General features: G+C 42.9%; 1 protein-coding gene across 2 annotated transcripts in view; it reads left to right on the top strand.

Annotated features, from left to right (window-relative positions):
- The window catches only part of LOC126234241 (androgen-dependent TFPI-regulating protein-like), a 257,244-nt gene that overhangs the window by 205,406 nt on the left and 23,890 nt on the right, over positions 1–27,948 (top strand). For both annotated transcript variants that reach the window (XM_049942933.1, XM_049942934.1), the window contains exon 2: positions 20,580–20,720. In XM_049942933.1, the coding sequence (XP_049798890.1) occupies positions 20,580–20,720 (141 nt within the window). The remainder of the gene's footprint in view (positions 1–20,579; positions 20,721–27,948) is intronic.

Below are 27,948 nucleotides of genomic sequence, written 5' to 3'. Positions count from 1 at the left end.
GCGAAGTTCGTCACACAATGCTGCGGTTTCTCCAATTCGAAGATCGTTTACACAAAACTCACACATCGATCTTAATTCGTCTCAGTACGAGTTCAGCTTTTTCTTCCTTTGTAACTTTTGAGAGAGTGTTACCTGAATACGTGTAGTCAGCATCTAGTCTCTGGTTTCAAACCGATCTAAATCTACCAGATTAAAACCATGTACACACACACATAAGTGCACACACACACACACACACACACGCACGCACACAAACACACACACACACACTGCACGCACTTGCGCACATACTTGCCATTTCGATTACGTAATATCTCTCATCCATTTATTATTGATCTTCAATAAGCTAGCTTCAACAGCTCTGTGAATGCTCTTCGCCTCAAACAATGAAACCAGAGAAGCAGCGGCAGAAACATTCTGTTGTGTGAAAGCCATAGTAAAATGCCACAATGTAGTCTTGGAGAAAGTGAGGGAACTGTATCCGAATTATTTTCGTATTCCTCAGTGCTACAAAAGCTACTAAATGTTAGCATCTTGGCCGGCCGGTGTGGCCGTGCGGTTAAAGGCGCTTCAGTCTGGAACCGCGTGACCGCTACGGTCGCAGGTTCGAATCCTGCCTCGGGCATGGATGTGTGTGATGTCCTTAGGTTAGTTAGGTTTAATTAGTTCTAAGTTCTAGGCGACTGATGACCTCAAAAGTTAAGTTGCATAGTGCTCAGAGCCATTTCGTTAGCATCTTCTTCAGTTATTTCTTAAGAATATCTAATGTTCTCATGTTCTTTATCTCTGTAGATAATGCATGGAAGAGATCATTGTTTCCTGGTGTAGGGATTTGTTGTGTACTTCCTCATGGAAATCGTTCATACTTCTAGTTTCAAAATTGTGTACTTGGCTATTTAATGCTGAAAACTGTCTATGTGATTTAAGGTCGCGTACATTTTCATGAATATAAAACGCTGGCAAAGTGAGAAGTCTTAATTATTTTAAAATGTTCCTGCAGGTCTCCCTCCTGACGACCCCCCTTCATTATTCTTATCGCTTGTTCTTCAGTGTTAAAAGATTGTTTTGTAAAACTAGCATTTCCAAAGATCACACAATATCAGGACTATTTTACAATAGTCCTTAAGCGGTCTTTAAGACAATTCACTATTTCCTCACCTTCCGTTCGAGAGTTAGTATATTTTTCTCATCTTAAACGATTATTTAACCAAACTCCTGGAAAGTTCGTTTCAGCTTTTTCTTCAATGCCATTAGGCGGTTTGTTCTAGGATTGTATTGCTTTCGGCTTTCGTTCTTATGTATCGAAAGCTCGTCCATATAATTTTCTTCTTATTTAGCACCATTTAATTGCCTTTAAACCGTCTTTCTGCTTCTTCTGTTGTCAAAATGACCATACGCTGTAAATCAATTTCGTTATCTCCTTTAATGAAAATGTTAAACTATCTCTGCTGCTAACAAGTGGTATGGTAAATCAGATAGGCCGTAAATAATTTTCCCATGTCCTAAGAATTAACTTTTATTTTCATGACGTAGACTATATTATTCTCCGCCAGGAAGCTACCACTTAAACAAAATGTCGGCAAGTCCACGAACTCAATATTTGTGTAATTTCCTTAACAGCAGATCATTATTGATGAAATAAAAGATTTTATAGGTCTAGAAAAATCCCACAATTTAACTCGCATTGGCCTATATCATTAAGAACTTGTCTCAATAAGTTAAAGACAGCTGTTCCAGTAGATTTATTCTTCCTAAAACCATTTGGATCATTAACTAGAATTTTATTTTCATTTGAAAAGGTTAATTTCCGCGCACTACTCTTTCAGTTACTTTAGAAGAGGTAGATTGTAGTGAGACTGATCTGCAATTCTGTGTGTCTTTTGCATCGCCCTTTTTGTGAAGTGACTTCACTGTCGACTGTCTTAAGTTTGTTGGAAATATTCTTGTAGGGAAGAGTGCTGTACCTTGAAACACTTTTCAGATTTCCGCCCATAGAAGTAATAGAAGTTTGATATATTTTCTAATTTAGTTTTTAAATGATAGGATTCACTTCGTGTCTGCTGCAGTCTGTTTCTGAAATGACAAGAATTACTCCGACAAGATGTGGTTTTTTTTTTAAATGTTTCTTCCAACAACATGGTCATGTACCTAGGAACAAATACTCTATTCAAATTTAAAAGTGGTGCAATCGAGAAAAGCGTGTCAATAATGTATGTAATACTCTGTGTGTCGCATTATCACTCCACTTCACACTAATAATCAGTAAGAGAAATCAAATCAAGTAGAAGTATTATCGAAAACCAGCTACAACTTAAAAACATTTTAAAATGAAATCCATTGACAACTAACACGACTTTACATTTTCAATACAGGGAAAATTGTTAAGACATTGAAGAGCCTCAGTTCGTTTGCGAATATCACGTATTCTGTAGTGGAAGACATTCTTCTGTTTCAAGGTATAAGATGGTTCACGACCTACCAAGTACTTTTTAATCACCCATATGTTAAATAGCTATTTTTTAAAAAATACACGGGATTTTACTGACCATAAAACCTTCTAACCGAAGAATTAACAACAGCCTCCAGATACCTTCAAAATATCTTACAACAATTAAATATGTATAATTCTTAATATTTGCACACGCTTCACATAATACAGCCTAGTGTCTCACAACAACAAAAACAGTAGAAAATGCCAGAAACTGCTTATGGCTGTTTCCAGTGCGCATTCCATTACATTATTCTAAAATCAGACAGCAGATTTGAACACCGACCAGGAGACATCATCTGTTCCTAGGTACAGTATCCTCCAGGTACAAAATTCTCTACTATTAAATGATGTATTGATTATTTCAGTTGCATGAGAGTCTACTTTGCTTGAAAGTTAATCAATTCATTTCTGATACCATCAGTACCACAGAATATTTTATTTTTTTAGTTTATTGATTGCGTTTCTTCCTTTTGATGTAGTGACTGGATACGGAAACACGATATTTTCATTAGAACTGTTTTGATTTTAATTAAATTTTGTACTATCTGTATCATGTTCATTAAATATGTTAGCAATCTGTATCAGATTTTAATTAGTTCTGTCTTCAGTTTTTAATGAGACGATTTATTTCTGCTTACATTATTATCAATAATTTCCGATAGTGATTTTCTTTCATTTGTTCCTTTTTTGATAGTTGCGTTATTCCTTACATTTTTTTTTGGTGTGCTATAATTTTCCTATACTTCTTCCAGTAGCTTCTAGCGTATTGTTTCCAAGCTGCATTTCGTTTAGCGTTATCTACTCGTAGGCAGAGGTGAATATTTTCCGTGATTACGAGCTCTGCGAAGCTTTCGATTGGAATGGATGTTCACTGCAAATGAGTCGCGCTGTAAATAAAGTTTAGAACGGCGAAGCTGCGCTGTAGCACTTCCGTCCGAGAGGAGATGGCAATAAACGAAACAGCGTCCGGCCAATGTCACGCAGAGCAATCACCAACGAAATCAATTAACTGCGTTAAAAGTTTCACTTTCTGTGTCATTAGCGACTCGGTTTCACTGGCCGTCAACTCATTCGAAGTCTGCCCCTGGCAGCTGCAGTAATGAACGTGACGGGGCGGGAACGGAAACTCGCTCTGACGGCGCAAATTCACTCGCAAAGTTGGCGGTATCGGGGAAGAATTAATCACGCAAACGGCGTTGGATAAATGAAAGTATTTTAAGTCCCAGTATTCCGCGTACTAGACTGTTCAGCTAATCTGCTTAGAGGCAACAGAATCTGGATTGCCACGATGTTCCACAAGGTTCTATAGCGGGTCCAACGTTGTAATGTTGTTCTTCTTGACGTATAAATGATATACCATTTTATTTCAATCACGAAATGGAATTCAACCATTTTTTTGATTAAGCTAAATAGAAACAATCATCATCATCATCTTGGACAGTTTCCAGCCACTGGCTGGGTCTGTCGGGAACACAAGCCTCTCCATCGTGTTCTGTCTTTCCACCATTCCCCCTCTTCCACCTTCGTCCAGTTCTCCCCTCTTCTCGTCACACATTCCTTCACTCCCTTCACCCATCTATCTCTTGGTCTTCCTCTGGGCCTCTTCCCCTCCAGTTGCAGATCAAACATCCTCTTTGGAATTCTTCCCTCGTCCATTCTCTTCATGTGTCCATACCACTGCAGTCTTGATTTTTCTATCCTGTCCTGTACTGGTTCCTCCTTTAGTCTATCCCTCACATACACATTTCGCAATCTGTCTCGTCTTGTTACACTCAACCTGCTCCTCTGGAACTTCATTTCACTAGCCTGTATTCTACTTTTGTCGCTTTTGTGCATTACCCATGTCTCACTTCCGTATGTCAATATGGGGACAAAGTAGGTTCGGTATATAATTCCCTTGGATTTCTGTGGCACCTCCTTGTTCCAAATAAGCCCCCTAATGCATTTGTAGAACTGCACTGCTTTTCTGCACCTTTCATTTATTTCCATTGCGTTTCCCCCCTTACTTTCAATCATGTTTCCCAGGTACTTGAAGTTCTCTACCACTTGTAGTTTTTCCCCTCCACAAGATATATCCACATTTGGCCTATTCTTCTTCCTTGTTGTGACAATTATTTCACTTTTCTTTGCAGAGAAATGCATTCCATATTGTGCTGCCGTTGCCTCCCATACATCTAACTGCTCTTGCACCTCCTTCTCGCAATTTCATCGGCAAAAAGCACTGCTTTCATTTTATGATCTCCAATTGCATCTGATACTTGCTGTAGGATTTCATCCATAACAATAATAAACAATAAGGGCGAAAGTGCACTTCCCTGTCGCAGAAACAATACGACTGTAATATATAAAATACTTTCTCAGCTTACAGTTTGCAGCTGCATGAACAAATGCGTTATGTTAGTTTATTCTCTTCATTAATGTAGGAAAGTCGTAACTAATCTTAGCTAGGAAACAGTGATTGTAACACAGCGTTACACTTCAGAGTGTTATACTCTTTAAATTACTTTTTGACGCTACATAATCAGTGATTCTGAACATTTGGAAGTTACAAATTCAGCATATTTTTTTGTATTTTTATTCATTACTGTCCTCAGAGCGAACGCCTATTGGACATCCACTGTTCGAACTAGGCCACACATAGAATTTACAGTGCGTTACAGTCCTCAGATGCACTCGTCTCTCTTTTTCCTGCATCTTTCCCAACGTCAGCCACACGCCTTCCATTAGTCCGTCATCTCGGTCTTCCCTTGTCTCTTGGAATCCACCAAAGAACTTCCTCAATACACCTACCGTCCATTTACCTTGTTAAATATCCCGTCCACTTGACTCTTTCCCGCTTATCCCTTCTAGCTGTTACAAATACTCGTACAATCCACACTTCGTAATGATTTCATCAATGCGTTGTTTCAATATTTACCACAATTACAACTTGTGTCATACAACCTGCTTAAAGTACCAATAATTCTGTAAGAGCAATGTTTAAATAAATATTGTTTACTATCGTGTCTCTCAGTAAATCCCAACATCTCCAACTAATTCTCGATGTCTATCCATTGCTCGTACAGCAGTCGTCAGTATTTGAATAATTTTAGCACTTACAAGGTAAATACACATTTGTAAAATTGGTTTTTCAGAAACATCAGAAACTTGGTTTTGAAAACCCTGTTTCGTTACTCAAAAGTACTCCATGCGGTTTCACTTTTGTGTTTGTTTCTTGTATTGTCCATTCGGTTATTGTCTTCAGCTGTCTTAGTTTCGAAACTCATCAACTTGTTCAGTAATTTCAAATTTAATTTATACAATATCCTTTTCATTACGCTTGGTATACTCCGCCCTGTTATTCATTACTTAAGGCTTACTTTCGAACATGCCTTACCGGTATGCCCGTCATTCTTTAAAAACACAAACTCACAGCTATAAAACAGCTTTTGATTCCTTTGCAAATGAATTAATATGTTAAATAGATATTGGACTTTAGGCATGTAAACCAGAAAAGATTTAGGAAAGGTTTCAAATTATGCTTAAAGTTAGTCGCAAATTCTGCAGACAATGGCTGAATATAGTCTGGGTAATTTTTACTCCTTTTCAATCAAAAGCTAATTTTTAACGCATTTCAATGTTTATGACGTCATATCTCCTGAACTGTATGTTGCACAATGGTATAATTTTGCAGGTGAATTCAGTAATATATGTAGATACTCTCTGCAAAGTGTGTTGCAAATAGAGCAAGTCTGATGCTGAAGTTCCACTACATGATCAGTGAAAATTTAATAACAGATAAACTTTTTTACTTTTCATCATTTTGAGCGTGCGGAGGTTTTGTGAGCGAGAAAAAAAAATTCGCAAAGATTTAAAATTATATGTAATATTTGTTGGAAGTCACTAATTGCTGTCATTCCTCAATGTGGGATGAATATAGTACGTATATTTTCGTGCCATCAATTTCGCTGCCTCAAGACAAACACACAGTTTCTTACTGTATTACTTCTCTAATGTGTTAAACTTTTAACATAAGACGCCTATTAGTGAGTAGTTTATGAAAGTATTTTAAATTTTTTAATTTGGTTTATAATTACGCGAAACTTTGAAAATAAAATGTTTGTTGACCCTAAGGATCTGTTAGATAGGCAGCCTCGAACTTCAGGGTATTGGTTTCATAATACGCGAGATTACGTTCTCCAATAGTTGTTGAGAGTTGTCTACATTGGAAGCAGGCAGTGTTACGTCATCAGCAAAAGGAAGATGGCTCAGAAGTGTCCATTAACACGTGTCAGTTCTTCTTCCTCTTCCTTGTTTAAAGATGGGAAAACTTCCTGTACGAGTCCTGGCTATAGTTTTCGTGGTGTTAATTTCGCGCCGGCCGCGGTGGTCTAGCGGTTCTAGGCGCGCAGTCCGGAACCGCGTGACTGCTACGGTCGCAGGTTCGAATCCTGCCTCGGGCATGGATGTGTGTGATGTCCTTAGGTTAGTTAGGTTTAAGTAGTTCTAAGTTCTAGGGGACTGATGACCACAGATGTTAAGTCCCATAGTGCTCAGAGCCATTTGAACCATTTTTTTGTTAATTTCGCTGCCTTACTCCTCTTTCAATTCTGAACTTGTCTCTAACCCGAATGTCTCCGGTGGACATTATAGAGTTGGTGTACATTTTCTTCAGCACACTGATGTAGGCTGAATCAGTGTCTTGCTTTTCAAGCGCTATCAGAACAGATTACTTTCTATTTAAACCAAAAGCTTTCTCGAGGTCTACGAAAGATAGACAAAGTGGTAAACCTCACCCATTGCACCAGTCCATAATTTAGTCCACGAATTTCGACTGATGCATTGTGCTATATACATTTCTGAAGCCAGCTTGTTCCTTTGCCTGATTTAAATCTGTTTTTAGTGGATATCTTGTAATACGGAGACGAGACTGATATGTCAATTTTTTTAAATTTTTTCTGTTTCTTTTCTTGTGTTGTAGACTAATTACAGTGCTGCTCCAGTTTTGTGGCAGTATGCTCTTATGTCGACAGACTACACACAGATTCCCTGTGGTGGCCATTTTCTCAGCAGCTGTATATAATTGTAGTAGGTTAAAAGAAACACACCTTTTAAATGCTGAACATTGAGTTTTTTTTAACTTGTGCACCCAGATGCGTTTGCTTGTTTATAAGGGATCTTCAGTGGGTATACTTAAATATTACACGATTGTCTACCTTGCACATATAGGTTATCCTTTGCTCAAGTAGGTTATTGATGTAAAACAGTTCATTGAAGTTTTTATATAGACACGGAAATGTATGTATGCAGATCAGACTCTGATTCATAATTTGTAAGCGAAACAGCTTTATCCCAATGGCCAACCGAGCGAAAGCTTGCAGTTTTCCTTGTGGTGCTGTTTTCGAAATATAGCACAGTAACTGCCAGTTTCTGCGTTCAGAGTGCCAGTCGTTTCTATAAGTGTTGTCAGCATTCTCAGATTTTGCTTTCAACTGTTTTTGTTTGTTTCGCTATACGTGTGTTGACGTAAGTTTCTTTCTCTCCCTCTCTCTCTCTCTCTCTCTCTCTCTCTGTTTGTGTGTGTGTGTGTGTGTGTGTGTGTGTGTGTGTGTGTGTGTGTGTACTCTTTGTTTTTTGTCTTATTATTTATTTGTTTCTATATATTACTTTTCTTTTCCATTTTTCATTTATATACATAGGAGATAAACTGGATTTTTTACCGTCTATTTGAAATTTCCGTCTATTATATGATCAATCATTGTAAACAGTGAATGGTTAGTGATATTCACTTAATCATATAGTAGTAGCTTCTTTTCAGGCTTTTTTTTGTATATGTGATAATTTTCTTGTAAGGTTAGGATCGGTGTTTCATTTAACTATGTTCATGTGTTTCTCCCTTGTATAGGTTTGTGATTATTTTCTCGTAAATCTTCTGCAAAAAATGAGTAGCTCGAAGACGCATTTTTGTACTATAAACAGTTTTGATATCTTCAGGGGTATGTCGTAGAAATTCCTTATTTTTGCAGAAAGAGTACAGTAGTTAATAATCTGAAATAAGCGTTTCAACCATGTTAATTTTGGACATTTGTATAATTAGTTTGGAAGATCAACAAAATTACTCGGCACATTTTCTTCGCTGGTGAAACATATTGCCAAGAATCCACTCGAATTCGACAGTCGTGGTGATACCGACAAATACAACACGAGCGAACAAAATGAGATGCACTGCTTTCTTGTGAATGTAACTGTTTCTTAGGAGCAAATAAAATACAATCTAATGACAGGCATAAAACTTGTGATGCGACAATCGTATTCTCTGATTTAGAGCATAGTTTTCTCCTTCATACGATTCAGACAGTTTTGATGAATAGGTATTGCGTAACACGTTTCTGTAGTCACATAAATACGCTGACAGAAAACAGTACAACAGCAAAAAATTATTAATGTAGTAATGAAATTTCGGGAACATGTTTGTCTACGTAACATATTAAGGTGATTAGCACTGCAGTATGACAGGTTAATGTAAGCGCGAGGTAACCCACTGACAATGTGAAATGCTGTTACATTAATGACCGCCATGGCCACCAGAATGTTGTCCACAGCTCGTGGTCTGGTGGCTAGCGTTGCTACCTCTGGATCACGGGGTCCCGGGTTCGATTCCCGGCCTGGTTGGGGATTTTCTCTGCCCGGCGACTGGGTGTTTGTGTTGTCCTCATCTTTCCATCATCATTCATGAAAGTGGCTAGATAGGACTGTGTAGATCGGAAACGTGTACGGGCGCTGATGTCCGCGCAGTTGAGTGCCCCACAAACCACACATCATCATCATCATCAGAAAGTTGAATGCAAGCAGGCAGACGTGCATTCGTTGCGTTGCAGAGGCGCCAGATGTCAGTTTGTGGGATGAAGTTCCATGTCTGTTGCACGTCAATAGAGGGATGACTAATGCCGTTTGTGGATGACGCTGGAGTTGTCATTCGGTGATGTCCCATACGTGCTCGATTGGAGACAATCTGGCGATCGAGCAGTGCAAGGTAACATATCGACAGGCTGTAGAGCATGTTGAGTTACAACAGTAGTATGTGGGCGAGTGTTATCCTGTTGGAAAACGCCCGCCGGAATGCTGTTTATGAGTGGCAGCACAACAGGTCTAGTCAGCAGATAGACGTACAGGTTTGCAGTCAGGGTGCGTGGGATGACCACTAGAGTACTCCTCGTGTCACACGAGATAGCGCCCCAGGCCAAAACTTCAGGTGTAAGTCCAGTGTGTCTACCACGCAGACAGATTGGTTGCAGGCCGTCAGTTAGCGTCCTTCTAACCAACCCCTTGGGCCTCACTCCACCAAGGCAGAACAAGCTTTCACAGGACAACGCAACAGACCTCCACTCAGGCTCCCACAGCCGTCCCCCCGCTCCCCCCCCCCCCCCCCAATGAGCTCTCGCTTGACACCACTGAAGTCGCAAACGACAGTGGTCTGGTGTCAGTGGAATGCTCGCTACAGGGACTCGAAGGTATCCTTGAAGTAACCGACTGGTAGCAGTTCGTTGTGTCACCCTGGTGCCAACTGCTCCTCAAATTCCTGCTGCAGATGCAGTAAGGGGCGCTGGAGCAATACGCCGAGCATGATGGTGTTCCGTTTCAATAGTGCCAAGAGGAGCCCGGTCTTCTTACAACCCTACATCCTTGTGACCACCGTTGCCAGCAGTCATGTACAGTGTTTACACTCCTGCCCAGTATTTCTGCAGTATCGCAGAGGAACATCTTACTTCTCATAGCCCTATTACACGATCTCGTTCAAGCTAAGTTCAAATGGTTCAAATGGCTCTGAGTACTATGGGACTCAACTGCTGAGGTCATTAGTCCCCTAGAACTTAGAACTAGTTAAACCTAAGGACATCACAAACATCCATGCCCGAGGCAGGATTCGAACCTGCGACCGTAGCGGTCTCGCGGTTCCAGACTGCAGCGCCTTTAACCGCACGGCCACTTCGGCCGGCGTTCAAGCTAAGTGAGGTGTTGATAATGGCGTCTTTATTTCCTTAAAAACATTCTAGACTAACAGTAGCTCACCACGCCCAATCTCAAAGGTATTGTATTGTATGTTAACCAGGGGCCTAGAAAATACGGAAAGGCTCCATCCCCGCCGCAGCCGCAGTGGTCCACAACCCCACGACGACTACCCCAGTCCACTTCACCCCTCCGCCGCCCCACACCGAACCACTCTTTCACGGTTATTGTGCACACCAGACTAGTGTAACCCCTGCGTATGCGTGGTAGAGTAATGGTGGTGTACGCGTATGTGGAGAACTTGTTTGCGCAGCAATCGCCGACATAGTGTAGCTGAGGCGGAATAAGGGGAACCAGCCAGCATTCGCCGAGGCAGATGGAAAACCGCCTAAAAACCATCCACAGACTGGCCGGCTCACCGGACCTCGACACAAGTCCGCCTGGCGGATTCGTGCCGGGGACCAGGCGCTCCTTCCCAATCCGGAAAGCCGTGCGTTAGAAAATGGTTCAAATGGCTCTGAGCATTATGGGACTTAACTTCTGAGGTCATCAGTCCCCTAGAACATAGAACTACTTAAACCTAAGTAACCTAAGGACATCACACACATCCATGCACGAGGCAGGACTCGAACCTGCGACCTTAGCGGTCGCGCGGCTCGAGACTGAAGCGCCTAGAACCGCTCGTCCACAACGGCCGGCCGTGCGTTAGAGCGCACGGCCAACCGGGCGGGCTAATCTCAAAGGTACTTAACGCTCACGGCCTTTACAGTGTGTTTTTAAAGCAAACCTGATTAGCATCCTCATGGTGGTGCTATCAGCGCCAATTTTATGTGTCCAAAACACAACTCAGCGCCTTCCATATTCGGTCCTGGCAAGCTAAGTGTCTCTTGGAATAATACCACACTGGAGCATACCGTCAAATCAACTTACCTGGGCGTGGTGCTCGATATACAGGTACCACTGCGAAAAGACGCCACAAAAGGTAACTGCCAGAAATAATATTCTGCGGAAACTAGCTAACAGCAAATGGGATGCTAAACGTTCCATATTAAGAACCATTGCACAAGCCTTAATCTTCTCTGCAGCCGAATATGCTTGCCCAGTATGGTCCAGATCAACCCATGCAAAGAAAGTCGACGTAAGCCTTAATGAAACATGCTGATTAACGACGGTGTGCATGAAACCTACTTCCTACCAAAACAACATAGAGCTGCCGGGTTTGTGAATCTCAACTCACGGAGAATACCACATGAATTCACAGAGAGACTCAGAGAAACTATTGACGGTCGGTATCCCCTTTTTGGCAGTGAGTGTAAACCCGGGCCATGATAATAGAAGAACCACCAGCTGGTTTCCCATCTGCACAGGAAGTGCCTAGCGGATTCAGCACAAACTGGAAGACATGGAGGACACTGAACCGAATGAGGACAGGGGTGGCCCCGGCGAAGACAAATATGATTAGGTGAGGTCTCCGAACCACGGATGATAAGTGTGACTGTTGCGTTGTGCAGGATACTGAGCATCTGCTCGCCTGCCCAAACTGCTCTTATAGGTGCAACCCCGACGATTTACGGCTGGACAAGAAAGAAGCCTTGGACGTGGCCCTACACTGGGCTGAAAGATTGTTACCTGGTTCCCATTCACGAAAAAGTAAGTAAGTATGCGACTGGTGCGAAATTTGAATAGACGTCATCTTTCGGATGCAGAAACACGGCCACCGGTTTTCGTTTAATCTCTGTTGGTCCATCACGGCCAGAGAATATCGGCTGGAATTTAGGATATCTAGCGTTTTATGGCGCTATACCGTAAGTTCGTTATTTGGATAAAAGCGTATGAGGCCTGAAGATGACAATATGAATTGCCGAAATTGGTTGCTTTCAGAATAAAATAAAATATCTTAAAGCATGCGGCTGTTGGTGAAGTTTATTCACATTGAAAAGCTTTCGTTCATGTCGCACAACTCCTTCTTGGTGTTGCGACTTCTCTCCGTCAGTATATTATTTTAATAAATGCATGCAACTTTTGTTTAGCTTACTGTTCCTACAAAGTATATGTGACTTATGAAACATTTAGCCTCAACAATACCATAGCATTTTCCATAACGTACGTTACCAAGGAGGTGGGGAGGGGGGTTATTTTGTGCCCAGTCTGAAAAAATTTAAAAACACGTAATCCGTTAATTGTTATTGAATGGTATTAAAATAAACTCTTTAAAGAGGGACCGATGTGAAATTAGGGTTCAGAACCTGAAAATTCCTTTAACACACTCTTAACCTTACCAGTGCGTTTACAGTAATTTATACTTTGTGATCATCACAAAAAATATAAAAAATGTAAATTTCGTTTATTCTTGTTGACATTTACCCTCAATATAACTGATGTGTAAGGAAGGCCCTCAAGCTGGAAATATTGAATGTGACCTTCACTGGGGAAAGTGACATGTTACTCACACTCAAATTTTTCGGTTAAGTTTAAGTAAAAAATTTAAAAAAACCTATGGACTCTGGTAGAAGAATTCATAAAAAACAATAAACATTTTTTCATAATTTTAAAATATAAAAAAACCGACTAGATTATTAGAGTTATTAATCGCTTCAGTCAATATCTCATCACGTGAATGAAGAATTTGATTTAATGATGTTGTTTTTCTACTCTACTTGCTGTTACAATTTGAATAACATGTTTTCAACGGCGAATTACCCAGCCAGATTAAAATTCGTATAAGTTGAAACCAGTCGACCAGATTCCTCTCGCTAAGAGAATTTTGGCGCTGCCTTGACGCTGACTATTAGTATCCAATTCTTCGGCTTATCACTGCAGATAGTAACGGAGCGATAGGCGAGATATTGGTGGCTCTTTTTCCCTAACATAACAGTTTTCCTGCTTCCTAACCTACCCATACAGTTTCTATGCCAAATATGACTCCACAATGTTGGGTTCGTATTCAGGAAAATCCCCGCTCAATTACCTATCAAACCATCTTGATTTTAAGTTTTCTGTTTTTGTGCAAAAATTCTACGAGAGAGCGACGTGAACGTTCATTTAACAACCACCCCTCGATTCTGCCCCCATCCCCCTCTCAATTTCCCTTCTTCACCACATCACCCCGCTATCGCCCCCCCCCCCTCCCCCAGTTTCTTGCCGAACTTCGTCATCAATTCGCTTTTGCCCTCAGTCTCAAAGAGGCGATTTACATTCTAACGAAACTCTGTTCCTGAAGTATAGCGGTCAGATTAATTTTCTATATTATTTTTTTAACATGAGGTATTGATTGAAGACTGCTGATCAGCGATCTTAAGTCAGTTTCAGTCTATCATACATACGCTCAGTTTCGTAGTGATTCGGCACATACTCTTTTCTATCTTCAGATACTGTTTTTTTTTCAATTTTCATGAATGTTTGTAAGGGATATACATTCAAACGTGGTCTTCAGACACAAAATAATATCATTTTAATCGCACACGACGTCATTAGGGAGAATCTTCGGATGCATTGACATGCTTCCTCGCGTCTGACCTCTTAAAGCAGCCGGCTATGAACTACTATTTCAAGCTTAAAATGTAACCCCAGTTTCCTACACGTGGCACTGGTGTTACGAAAGAACAATAAACAACTCAAAATGGATACAGAGGCTTCGAAATATCTTTATATTTCGATACATTAACATACAATCTAACACTAAATGATAATTACGTTATCTTTAAAGGCCTATAATTTTTTACTTTTTATTTTTCGCTTTCTTAAAATCTACAAACATTTCTCATCCTCTTTTAAGGAATTTACGAAATAATTTTAACAGTTTCAGTCACTTTTTATTATTATTTAGTAGGCCGACCCGTTTCGGCATCATGCAGCAGTCATCAGGTGCATAACAATGACATACACGTTACTGTAATGCACCTGATAACGTCACCATGCTGCCGAAACGGGTCGTGCTAATCAATATTAGTAAAAAGTGACTGAAACAGTTATTTAATAAATTTAAAACAGAGTCGCAGACTTCAAATAATACCACAGATGATGATAAAATTAAGCATCCACTTCCATTTGCAGCATTGCGGACTTTACTACTTCAGTATCTGCCGAAAATTCGTTTATTTCATTGTGCGGTTTCTCACGTTTATCTCGGCGTATTTGATTGATTGGTGGTACGTTTCCGGTTTTCTAGCTGAAAGGACAATTACGTTTTGCACACACTATTTTGACAGTTCCAAACAAATCGGTTGCAAACCCGGAAAGATACCATCTATTTTAGTGTACAAACATTTTGTAAAAGAAGGTCATACTGAAGCGATCTGCTGACTCGACGGAAATCTATGTAAATAAAGCTGTCAACAACCTGAGGTTGGTTTGAACGCCACAGTGCATCAATACACATGGTCCTGTTTGACGTGGTATGTCTTTGCGTTCCTCTGACCTTTGAACGAACTTACCAAGACAGGTGCTGAATGAACTACAGTTTAACATGGACTGCGAAACCACGGTGCAACTTCACATTTCTCACATTAACAAATCATTTCTTAACGTGAAACGATAAGAGACAGAAAAAACCTTCGAACAGGCTGGGCATCGAATCCTAACTGTATTAGGATCAATACTTGAACAGCAGTTTTCGGAGTTGATGTGTCTAGCATATCAGTTTCGCTTCTTCCTCACAAAGCAAAACATTTCGCATTGTCAGATCCGCCTGTCGAAACATCACAGCCCTGTAGACGTGAAACCACTTGTTTGGCTTCCTACAGCTGACTGGGACGCATGTTGGCTGGCTTCGGGCCGAGAATAGACTGGCGAGAACACTTTAAAGCCATGAATAAGCAGAGGCACTTAAAACTGCTACGCAACTCTGTTTCGAAACTACTTGACACCGCTTACATTTTTAATGCTGTTTATTGGTGCTGTGCTGTGTCAAGATACACTACTGGCCATTAAAATTGCTGCAACAAGAAGAAATGCAGATGATAAACGGATATTCATTGGACAAATATACAGTCCGGGAAATTGAAATAAGAACACCGTGAATTCATTGTCCCAGGAAGGGGAAACTTTATTGACACCTTCCTGGGGTCAGATACATCACATGATCACACTGACAGAACCACAGGCACATAGACACAGGCAACAGAGCACGCACAATGTCGGCACTAGTACAGTGTATATCCACCTTTCGCAGCAATGCAGGCTGCTATTCTCCCATGGAGACGATCGTAGAGATGCTGGATGTAGTCCTGTGGAACGGCTTGGCATGCCATTTCCACCTGGCGCCTCAGTTGGACCAGCGTTCGTGCTGGACGTGCAGACCGCGTGAGACGACGCTTCATCCAGTCCCAAACATGCTCAATGGGGGACAGATCCGGAGATCTTGCTGGCCAGGGTAGTTGACTTACACCTTCTAGAGCACGTTGGGTGGCACGGGATACATGCGGACGTGCATTGTCCTGTTGGAACAGCAAGTTCCCTTGCCGGTCTAGGAATGGTAGAACGATGGGTTCGATGACGGTTTGGATGTACCGTGCACTATTCAGTGTCCCCTCGACGATCACCAGTGGTGTACGGCCAGTGTAGGGGATCGCTCCCCTAACCATGATTGCGGGTGTTGGCCCTGTGTGCCTCGGTCGTATGCAGTCCTGATTGTGGCGCTCACCTGCACGGCGCCAAACACGCATACGACCATCATTGGCACCAAGGCAGAAGCGACTCTCATCGCTGAAGACGACACGTCTCCATTCGTCCCTCCACTCACGCCTGTCGCGACACCACTGGAGGCGGGCTGCACGATGTTGGGGCGTGAGCGGAAGACGGCCTAACGGTGTGCGGGACCGTAGCCCAGCTTCATGGAGACGGTTGCGAATGGTCCTCGCCGATACCCCAGGAGCAACAGTGTCCCTAATTTGCTGGGAAGTGGCGGTGCGATCCCCTACGGCACTGCGTAGGATCCTACGGTCTTGGCGTGCATCCGTGCGTCGCTGCGGTCCGGTCCCAGGTCGACGGGCACGTGCACCTTCCGCCGACCACTGGCGACAACATCGATGTACTGTGGAGACCTCACGCCCCACGTGTTGAGCAATTCGGCGGTACGTCCACCCGGCCTCCCGCATGCCCACTATACGCCCTCGCTCAAAGTCCGTCAACTGCACATACGGTTCACGTCCACGCTGTCGCGGCATGCTACCAGTGTTAAAGACTGCGATGGAGCTCCGTATGGCACGGCAAACTGGCTGACACTGACGGCGGCGGTGCACAAATGCTGCGCAGCTAGCGCCATTCGACGGCCAACACCGCGGTTCCTGGTGTGTCCGCTGTGCCGTGCGTGTGATCATTGCTTGTACAGCCCTCTCGCAGTGTCCGGAGCAAGTATGGTGGGTCTGACACACCGGTGTCAATGTGTTCTTTTTTCCATTTCCAGGAGTGTATTATACTAGAACTGACATGCGATTACATTTTCACGCAGTTTGGGTACTTAGATCCTGAGAAATCAGTACCCAGAACAACCACCTCTGGCCGTAATAACGGCCTTGATACGCCTGGGCATTGAGTCAAACAGAGCTTGGATGGCGTGTACAGGTACAGCTGCCTGTGCAGCTTCAACACGATACCACAGTTCATCAAGAGTAGTGACTGGCGTACTGTGACGAGCCAGTTGCTCGGCCACCATTGACCAGACGTTTTCAATTAGTGAGAGATCTGGAGAATGTGCTGGCCAGGGCAGCAGTCGAACATTTTCTGTATCCAGAAAGGCCCGTACAGGACATGCAACATGCGGTTGTGCATTATCCTGCTAAAATGTAAGGTTTCGCAGGGAGAGAATGAAGGGTAGAGCTACGGGTCGTAACACATCTTAAATGTAACGTCCACTGTTCAGAGTTCCGCCAATGCGAACAAGAAGTGACCGAGACGTGTAACCAATGGCACCCCATACCATCACGTCGGGTGATACGCCAGTACGGCGATGACGAATACACAGTTCCAATGTGCGTTCACCGCGATGTCGCAAAACACGGATGCGACCATCATGATGCTCTAAACAAAACCTGGATTCATCCGAAAAAAAGTGACGTTTTGCCATTCGTGCACCCAGGTTCGTCGTTGAGTACAGCATCGCAGGCGCTCCTGTCTATGATGCAGCGTCAAGGGTAACCGCAGCCATGGTCTCCGAGCTGATAGCCTGTGCTGCTGCAAACGTCGTCGAACTGTTCGTGCAGATGGTTTTTATCTTGCAAACGTCCCATCTGTTGACTCAGGGATCGAGACGTGGCTCACGATTCGTTACAGCAATGCGCATAAGATGCCTGTCATCTCGACTGCTAGTGATACGAGGCTGTTGGGATCCAGCACGGCGTTCCGTATTACCCTCCTGAACCCACCGATTCCATATTCTGCTAACAGTCATTGGATCACGACCAACGCGAGCATCAATGTCGCGATACGATAAACCAAAATCGCGATAGGCTACAATCCGACCTTTATCAAAGTCGGAAACGTGATAGTAGGCATTTCTCCTCCTTACACGAGGCATCACAACAACGTTTCACCAGGCAACGCCGGTCAACTGCTGTTTGTGTATGAGAAATCGGTTGGAAACTTTCCTCATGTCAGCACGTTTTAGGTGTCGCCACCGGCGCCAACCTTGTGTGAATGCTCTGAAAAGCTAATCATTTGCATATCACAGCATCTTCTTCCTGTCGGTTAAATCTCGCGTCTGTAGCACTTCATCTTCGTGATGTAGCAATTTTAATGGCCAGTAGTGTATTTATATGTCGTTGCCGTGTTACACTTGACAGGCACAACATGCCTCATACTGACGAGAGTGTCTCAGCGGCTTCGACAATTGACAAGGACAACATAAAGTGACTCCATACTTTTTTCGGAAAAACTAAGAGGAACGGTGGACTATTTTCCTGAAGTTACTTAGGGAACTCATCAATCCTGAATACAAGTTCTGTCGATTAGGCACTGTGCTACGGCATTCGGATTGTAAATACAGAATGTCCCAGGACGAATGAGCAGTATTCATCGATGTGATAGGAACGATCATTTGGTTTGAAAAACTCTAATAAACCTGTGCTCTAAAATACATACCTTAAGAGCAAAGAGCGCTTTTTCATCTTCGATACTGTGAAACAAATCTCTCCTTCAGCAGGCGCTTTACTTTCCATGGTTTGATAGGTGGTAGTATGGGCCAAAACAAGGAAGAAATGTCAAGTGTACATGGGCTCTAAAGCGCATACCTTAAGAGCTATGGATACTTGTTCATCTTCACTACCGTGATACGTATCTCCTCTACTGAACAAGTGCTCATAGCCCTTAATGTGTATGTTTTAGAGACAGTGTTTACTCGACAATTTTTCCTTGTTTTGGCCCATAATACCTCCCCCAAAATACAGAAAGAAAGAACTTGCAGCCGGCCGGTGGGGCCGCGTGGTTCTAGGAGCTTCAGTCTGGAACCGTGTGACCGCTACGGTCGCAGGTTCTAATCCTGCCTCGGGCATGGATGTGTGTGATGTCCTTAGGTTAGTTAGGTTTAAGTAGTTCTAAGTTCTAGGCGACTGATGACTACAGATGTTAAGTCCCATAGTGCTCAGAGCCATTTGAACCATTTTTTTAAAGAACTTGCAATAGAAGAGATCTGTTTCACGGCATCGAAAATTACGACTTACTCACAGCTCTTAAGATAATCATTTTAGAGTCCACGTTTACTAAACTTTTTTGCTGGGAATGTTCGTTCCTGTCATAGGCCTGATTACTGACCATTCGTCCTGGGACTCCCTGCATAATAGTTAAAACAGTCAACTATACAGTAAAATTTTGTTCCCTTTTCGCTGTGTCACTTGTCGAACACGATCTGTTGTGTTGAAACATCTTGTACTTTACGTGGAAAACTTTGTAATCAGTCACATGCTGATTATAGTCAGCTAGTGCCATAGTGTTCTTAGGATACCTGAAATATGACACAATTTGAACATTTGCGCCAAATTACCCTTCTTTGCTCACTCGGGACTCGAACCCAGACACGTGCCTTTTGCAGCCAGCACGCTTTCAGTTACACTGCTCGAGCAAGTCTTGTAACATGACATTTCCTGGCAGTACCCGTGGGTTCGTCCTGTAGCTTTTTGTGACTCTGCTTTCTCTTCAAGCGAATAGCTTGCGTATTGCGGATGCTACTGGCGGACCAAGTAGAGAAGGGGGTTTGTCAAGCCAAGGGATCAGGCATCACTCTTTTCGCAGTCCTACTAAATGGGATGTGATCGGCGCCTATTATGCTGGCTTAAGAGTTAGCGACTGCTGTGAAGAAGGACCCTTCATTTACGTCGACTGCTGTTTACTTTTACGATCGTAACCATAAACCCAACTTTTTTTCGCCAATGAAAACCTATGGAAGAAAGTCTGGATTGCCTTGAAGCAGTTTTTAAAGTTCCTTGTAGATTCCGCACGATCTTGCTTATGATTGGCTTGAAGGCAGTCGTGCCACAAACATCACCGCAATCATCTCGTGTCGAATTCTTCTGATAGAATGCGTTCACATGTGCCATAACTTAGTCCCAAGGTGCTGGAAAGGTCTTTAGTGGTCTGTCTACGGTCTTTCAGACTGAACATTTATCAGTGTACCGTCAGCTGACGAACGAGCGGAACGTCCGTCATCATCAATCGACAGTCACCCGCTTCTAAAGCGGTTATACCAGTCGTAAGTCTGTATCTGACCTGAAGTGTCGTCTCCAAAATGTTGCTGCAGTATTTCGTTTCTACAGCGTTTTTCCCAAGTTTGAAGACCAACTTTTACAGACAAGCTGTTCCTTAAGGTCAGCCAGTGCACATTGGCAAACTTAAGGAAATACAACAATGGAAATACGAGTATGTTGTCCAACACCCAACCAAACCACTCACCTCGCAGCCATGTGCCACACAACGTCAAGGAGGATGTATGAGGAGGCATCTAGAGGCATTTCAGTGTACTAGTAACAATTTGCGAGAAAAATTCAAAATTTTGGGTTCCATTTCGTATTTCAAACAACTCTTGTGCATGTAAGGAATTCAATGTGTTTTGCTATTAACCCAAATGTGTTAAACACCTTCTCTACAGCAATGCTTACTTCCGTTTTTGTTACAGGTCCTTCAGCAGGTGTACGTCTTCAGCAGCCTGTGGGTGGACATTGTGAAGGCGTTCCCTGGACGCTTCCCCTATTCCAGGAAAGCCGCTTCGGCAGTGCGTAACTTCCTGTTCCCAGCATGTGTCGTTCCTATCAACACTGTAAGTATATTCCAAATATTTTGTTCACATGTTGACATATTTAACTCCACTGAAGTAATAGTCGAGGGATAGCGCCTTTGACTAGTCACGTCCTGGGTCCTGCATTCGAACCCAGACACTGCTTAAATGTTGAATAAAAATCATCAAAAGTCGCGGCCGAAGACGCCCTGTGTAAGGAGGCACCGCCGCGTCAGATAGGGCAGAGGAGTGGACAAGAGTTTCAGGACAGCACCTTGTCCTTGGGAAAGCCCCTGAAAGGTGGGAAAATCAGCAGTGATCAACGGCGTGAAGATACAGAATGCAATTAGAATCACTGCATTAAAGAGACAATTTGTACCACAGGACATGTGCCCTATAATTTAAAAAGAAAGGAGTAATGCCAGTAGGATTCGCGCTGAGAGGTTTCTGTGTATACTTTATTTCGTATATACGAGGGTTGTCCAGAAAGTAATGCACCGCATTTGTTCTCTACAACAAGTCTTTATTGAACATAATGAGTATTACACACACGAAAGAATGGTGTTTTATCTACACACCTTATTTTTCCACGTAATCTCCATCCCATTGTATGGCCTTCCTCCAGCGCGAAACAAGGGCGTGTATGCCCTGTCGGTACCAATCCCTGTCCAGCTGGCGGACCCGTTGGTTCACTGTGTCAATTACTTCCTAATCGTCCTCAAAATGTCTTCCATGAATGGCATCTTTAATGACCCAAACAAGTGGAAGCCTGAGGGGGGCTAGGTCAGGACCGTACGGTGGATGGGGTAACACTGTCCAACCGTGTTTTTCGATGTGTTCAGCAGTCCCCAGTCTTGTGTGGGGCCGAGCGTTATCGTGTTGCAGCAAAACATCTCCTGGGTGGCTGTGGCGCCGAAGTCGCTGAAAGCGCGCCTTGAGTTTTGTTAACGTGTTGACATACGCTTCTGAATTACTGGTACTGCCTCTTGGCATCAAATCAATGAGAATCACACCTTCACTGTCACAGAACACAGTGATCCAGACCTTACCTATGGAAGCAGTTGCTTTGAATTTTTTCTTCTGTAGGGAGTGGGAATGGCGCCATTCGATCGACTGTCGTTTTGTTTTGGGCCCAAAATGGTGAACCCAGATTTCATCACCTGTCACAACCCAAAGTCTCCCCCTCAGCGTCTAAACTTTGCAACAAATCAAGTCAAATGTTTTTTTTTCTGTGCGATTTGCGATCCACTATCAGACACCGCAAGACCCATCTTGCACATACTTTAAAACATCCAAGAGCGTGGAGAATTGCATCCACACTTCCTTTGCTGATTGACAGATGTAGCGCCAACTACCGAGTCGTAATGCGTCCGTCCTCAAGAATGACAATATCAGCTCCTGCAACATGTCAGGTGTGACAGCCATGGATGGTCTCCCCGACCACTGCAAATCGTGGAGCTCCGCCGAACTTCCTTCTGATAATCTCTGTATCCGTGCCCAGCGAGTAACTGTGCTTCTGTCGAGAGCAGATGCTCCATAGACTTTTCACAAGCCTTTGTGAATATTCCCCACAGTTTCTTTCTCTGCAGTGAGGAATTCAATGGCGGCACGTTGCTTGTAACGTACATCACATGCAGACGCCATTTTGAATCTGTCCTGCAGCTACGCTATCTGTCGGAAAATTCGGAAACTTGGCGCGCTCACTCAGGAGATTTCAAATAATACATACGTAACGTTTCGCAATCGTAGCATTGTTTTCGGCTGAGGAAAAAAATGCGGTGCATTATTTTCTGGGCAACCCTCGTAGACAGTTCACCCATCCCGGTACTCGAGAATACCGACTATTTATGACTGTTATCGATATCGATACTGGCAAGATGTTGGTCCTGGGAAGTCTAAGACTTTCGGAAATGTTTTAATTGCAAGTTTAAATTTTTTGTGAAATTTCGCACTCTCTTTCGTAATTTTTCATCTATTTCATTACTTTCGGAGCTACACTAAAAATCTATTCGAATCGGCAGCTGCAGATGCATCGACTTCGTCGACTCTCGTCCACGTTGTGACGACTTGGAAGATTTGACGGAAATCTCCAGAGAAGAAAGCGGTACAGTTGGCCTTAGGGCTGTTGTTGTTACGCAAATGACAAATTATCTTGTGGAGTGCTTAAAAGGAAATGTTATGGGGATCGGTACCTCATCCCGAACAGTGGAGGTGCAATCCCTCGTCAAATATCAGTATTACTTTGCTTTATAACATTACAGATCCTGTATGTGTCACAGGCATAGATTGTCAGGGAATGTTTGTATGTAAAATGAGCACTTTGTGAAAGGCCTGTGATGCTAACGGCAGCGTGGTGCGGTAGTCGGGCTGGCGTAAACGCTAGTCATCGCTAGACAACAAAGCCATGTTTTCACAGCAGCGGGTGACTTCATCATAGCTCATCCAATTAGCACAAAGTATTTGTAAATTATAGACATAAACCTTCCTCGTGAATCACTCTGAGGTTTTTGATAGATTACGAATGCAGTGGTAAAAATAATATTTTGTATGATATAATAACAAACTAACCACTTTCGGAATTTTTGATTTACTTGTACTCTAAAACGTTGCTTCTTGTAAAATTTCATGATTCTAGGCCAACGGGAAGTAGGCCACAGGTTTTGATGAGTGAGTTTGCGAGTGTCAAAATATGTCGCATAAATGGCCGTATCTGTTGATTGCACAGACGCAGAAGCTTAAATTTTTTACACAGGCAAGGGACCGTATACCTCGGTAAGAGACTTTAATTTCAACCTGATATCTCTATTCGTTTCTGAGAAAAAGGAATCCTAACTGTCGGGCACAACAGGGTGGGAGACCAACGGACAACAAAGTTATCCCGTAAGTGTGCCGTTTCTACCGACTGAGGCGCGACACGTTAAAAGTGACATGATGATTTCTCATTGACAAAAGATATCGGATTAGTCTCCCATTTAGATCTCTAGCAGGGGACTGAAACGCGATGGGTAATAATGAGAAAAAGTTCTAGTAACCGCCGGCCGCTGTGGCCGAGCGGTTCTAGGCACTTCAGTCCGGAATCGCGCTGCTGCTACGGTCGCAGGTTCGAAACCTGCCTCGGGCATAGATGTGTGTGATTTCCTTAGGTTAGTTAGGTTTAAGTAGTTCTAAGTCTAGGGGACTGATGACCTCAGATGTTACGTCCCATAGTGTGCTTAGAGCCATTTGAACCATTTTTCTAGTAACCAACGGAAGGGCTACGGAGAGTAGAATGTCAGAAGTCCGAACGTGGTAGGGAACCCAGAAAAATCTCAGAAGAGACATGCAAAGGCTCAATGAACATGTAGTGCGGGATCAGTGAAGTGAAATGGAATTTCGACTGAGGCAAATATAGCGTAATGACAACAGCCGCATAAAATGGTTTAACTAGTGCAGGACTCGTTGCGAATGGGAATGTAGAGCAGAGAATGAGTTACTGCGAACAGTTCAGTAACATGGTCGTTCTCATTAGAATAGACAGCAAATTGACGCCAATAGCAATAGTTCAAGCATACAGACGTCGCTAGCAGAAAGTGAAAAGAAAGAGAATGTGTATGAGGATAGTGAACGGGCGATTGAGTGTATAAAAGGAGATAATAATCTAATAATTACGGGATTACGTTATGTTTATTTCTTCACGCAGTCAGTTTTTATGACACAATCATAACCGGTTTCGGCCATGATGAACGCCTTCAGTGGCTCCAAAAATATAAACATGCTTATATTAAAACCTTAAAGCAAGTAACGATATTTCTTCAAGGTCTGCTTGTGAGCTAAGTAAAGTACTATCGAAATACATCTGGATCATACCTAAAAGCTGCATTTGTTGAACATATGTTCATGCTTGTCAAACAGCAGGTAAAACCAAAAATCAGAGAATTATGAAAGTACAACAGTGTAGTTTTCTTTCCGTATTCTTTGCGATAGATACGCTTGTCTTTTATAAGACAATACCTACTTTTGAAAACCATAAAATACGGCAAATATTTCAATAATGTATTAATCAGGGAATAACTTCCATGGTATTAAAGGGAGCTACAGTGTCCTGGTTACCAGTAAGAGAATTGCCTTAGAGAAATTTGTACTGAGCTGAACGATTAGATAGAGATCAATAAATGGGATGTACGCAGATGTGGATTTCGTTAGGTAAATGGCTGACAAGTACTACCAGATCGTGAATAATACTAGCATGGATGTCTTCTTTCGCAATCAAGACACGTGTTAGTTTCGTAGTGCCAAGTTTTTCTCCGTTAATGTGGAAGCCTATTATGCGAACTGCCGGATAAGAATGTGAGGTTATCAACTGGCAGTCACATAACATCGCTGATAAAGGGAGCACAGATGTCGGGCGGCGCCGTACCACGTTTGACCTTCCGGGAAGGTCGTTTCCGAGGATGAATAATGTAGGGCACTTTCGAGTTAGCTTTTATACGTACATACATTTAAACTCGAGATTGTGACAGGATCAGAACTTGGTCGTAAATGGTGCTTCTGAACACAGCAATAATGACGAAGTTCTCGTTACATGTGGTACAGAAAAGGACAAGGAAATGTGTAGCCTTCTTTGGTTGAAATTATTCAAAAATTTTTTTAATAGGTTACAGTTTAGGAAAGTGCACCTAATTATCTTTCTACGAAAGGGAAAAGACACATTTATGATTTCCTGTGTTCTACATATGTATTGGGTTCCATATGCTTCGTGTTACAAAAAGGTACGGCCAAACTTTCAGGAAACATTCCTCACACACAAATAAAGAAAAGATGTTATGTGGACATGTGTCCGGAAACGCTTAATTTCCATGTTAGAGCTCACTTTAGTTTCGTCAGTATGTACTGTACTTCCTCGATTCACCGCCAGTTGGCCCAATTGAAGGAAGGTAATGTTGACTTCGGTGCTTGTGTTGACATGCGACTCATTGCTCTACAGAACTACAATCAAGCACATCAGTACGTAGCATCAACAGGTTAGTGTTCATCGCGAACGTGGTTTTGCAGTCAGTGCAATGTTTACAAATGCGGAGTTGGCAGATGCCCATTTGATGTATGGATTAGCACGGGGCAATAGCCGTGGCGCGGGACGTTTGTATCGAGACAGATTTCCAGAACGAAGGTGTCCCGACAGGAAGACGTTCGAAGCAATTGATCGGCGTCTTAGGGAGCACGGAACATTCCAGCCTATGACTCGCGACTGGGGAAGACCTAGAACGACGAGTCACCTGCAATGGACGAGGCAATTCTTCGTGCAGTTGACGATAACCCTAATGTCAGCGTCAGAGAAGTTGCTGCTGTACAAGGTAACGTTGACCACATCACTGTATGGAGAGTGCTACGGGAGAACCAGTTGTTTCCGTACCATGTACAGAGTGTGCAGGCACTATCAGCAGCTGATTGGCCTCCACGGGTACACGTCTGCGAATGGTTCATCCAACAATGTGTCAATCCTCATTTCTGTGCAAATGTTCTCTTTACGGATGAGGCTTCATTCCAACGTGATCAAATTGTAAATTTTCACAATCAACATGTGTGGGCTGACGAGAATCTGCACGCAATTGTGCAATCACGTCATCAACACAGATTTTCTGTGAACGTTTGGGCAGGCATTGTTGGTGATGTCTCGATTGGGCCCCATGTTCTTCCACCTACGCTCAATGGAGCACGTTATCACGATTTCATACGGGATACTCTACCTGTGCTGCTAGAACATGTGCCTTACAAGTACGACACAACATGTGGTTCATGCACGATGGAGCTCCTGCACATTTCAGTCGAAGTGTTCGTACGCTTCTCAACAACAGATTCGGTGACCGATGAATTGGTAGAGGCGGACCAATTCTATGGCCTCCACGCTCTCCTGACCTCAACCCTCTTGACTTTCATTTACGGGGGCATTTGAAAGTTCTTGTCTACGCAACCCCTGTACCAAATGTAGAGACTCTTCGTGCTCGTATTGTGGACGGCTGTGATACAACACGCCATTCTCCAGGGCTGCATCAGTGCATCAGGGATTCCATTCGACGGAGGGTGGATGCACGTATCCTCGCTAACGGAGGACATTTCGAACATTTCCTGTAACAAAGTGTTTGAAGTCACGCTGGTACATTCTGTTGCTGTGTGTTTCCATTCCATGATTAATGTGATTTGAAGAGAAGTAATAAAATGAGTTCTAACATGGAAAGTAAGCGTCTCCGGACACATGTCCACATAACGTATTTTCTTTCTTTGTGTGTGAGGAATGTTTCCTGAAAGTTTGGCTCAAAAATGGCTCTGAGAACTATGGGACTCAACTGCTGAGGTCATTAGTCCCCTAGAACTTAGAACTAGTTAAACCTAACTAACCTAAGGACATCACAAACATCCATGCCCGAGGCAGGATTCGAACCTGCGACCGTAGCGGTCTTGCGGTTCCAGACTGCAGCGCCTTTAACCGCACGGCCACTTCGGCCGGCTAAAGTTTGGCCGTACCTTTTTGTAACACCCTGTATAAAAGATAAACAGTAAATCAAGATAAAATTATGGTGATAGATTGAATTTGAACAAGACACAGGTTTTGTGAGGCTAGTCCAAATTAAAGCATTTGTGAGGCGACTTCAGTATTCCCAGGAAAATATATTTAGAAATTTTGCAGTGCCCTTTTCCCTCAAGTAATTTCCTGCCCCCCTCACAGCAAAGAACTTGAATGTAATTGCATAATTGTTAGTTCAGCAGTGTATCGATACCTCCTAATAGTCTCTCTAGTTCCCAAAATACTTCGGTAGTTCTTCTAGAACATCTTACAAGGGAGATGAATTAAATAGTTTCTTAGAGCATTTGTTAAAATGTATAAACACTTACTTAGAAGCCATCTCCCTGCCTACAGGCAGATCTTCACGATTCTAGTTCTGTTGGCGCCTTAGTCAGTTATCTTTCAACTTCATATTCAGGTTTTTTTCATATGAAGTTCATTCGTCGTTTGCTCCAGTAGCTGGTAATGGTTTGTATTTGTGTTTAATCACCGTTAGGTGAATCGAGAACAGGTCTGATGTAACTCTTCAGGCTTTCCCGGCGAGATCTTGACATGTGGAATAATCGGGTCTAACTGCCGGATGTTTGTGTCGCTGTGGCACAATATTTCGGCCGCGTAACTCGTTGCCTTCTTCAGGTGCTTGCTACCTGAGACACCTGAAGAAGGCAACGAGTTACGTGGCCGAAATATTGTGCCACAGCGACACAAACATCCGGCAGTAGACCCGATTAT

The sequence above is a fragment of the Schistocerca nitens genome, chromosome 2 (genome assembly GCF_023898315.1).
Source record: "Schistocerca nitens isolate TAMUIC-IGC-003100 chromosome 2, iqSchNite1.1, whole genome shotgun sequence".
In the NCBI taxonomy this organism is placed as follows: Eukaryota; Metazoa; Arthropoda; class Insecta; order Orthoptera; family Acrididae; genus Schistocerca; species Schistocerca nitens.
This window is presented reverse-complemented; position numbering and strand designations above follow the sequence as displayed.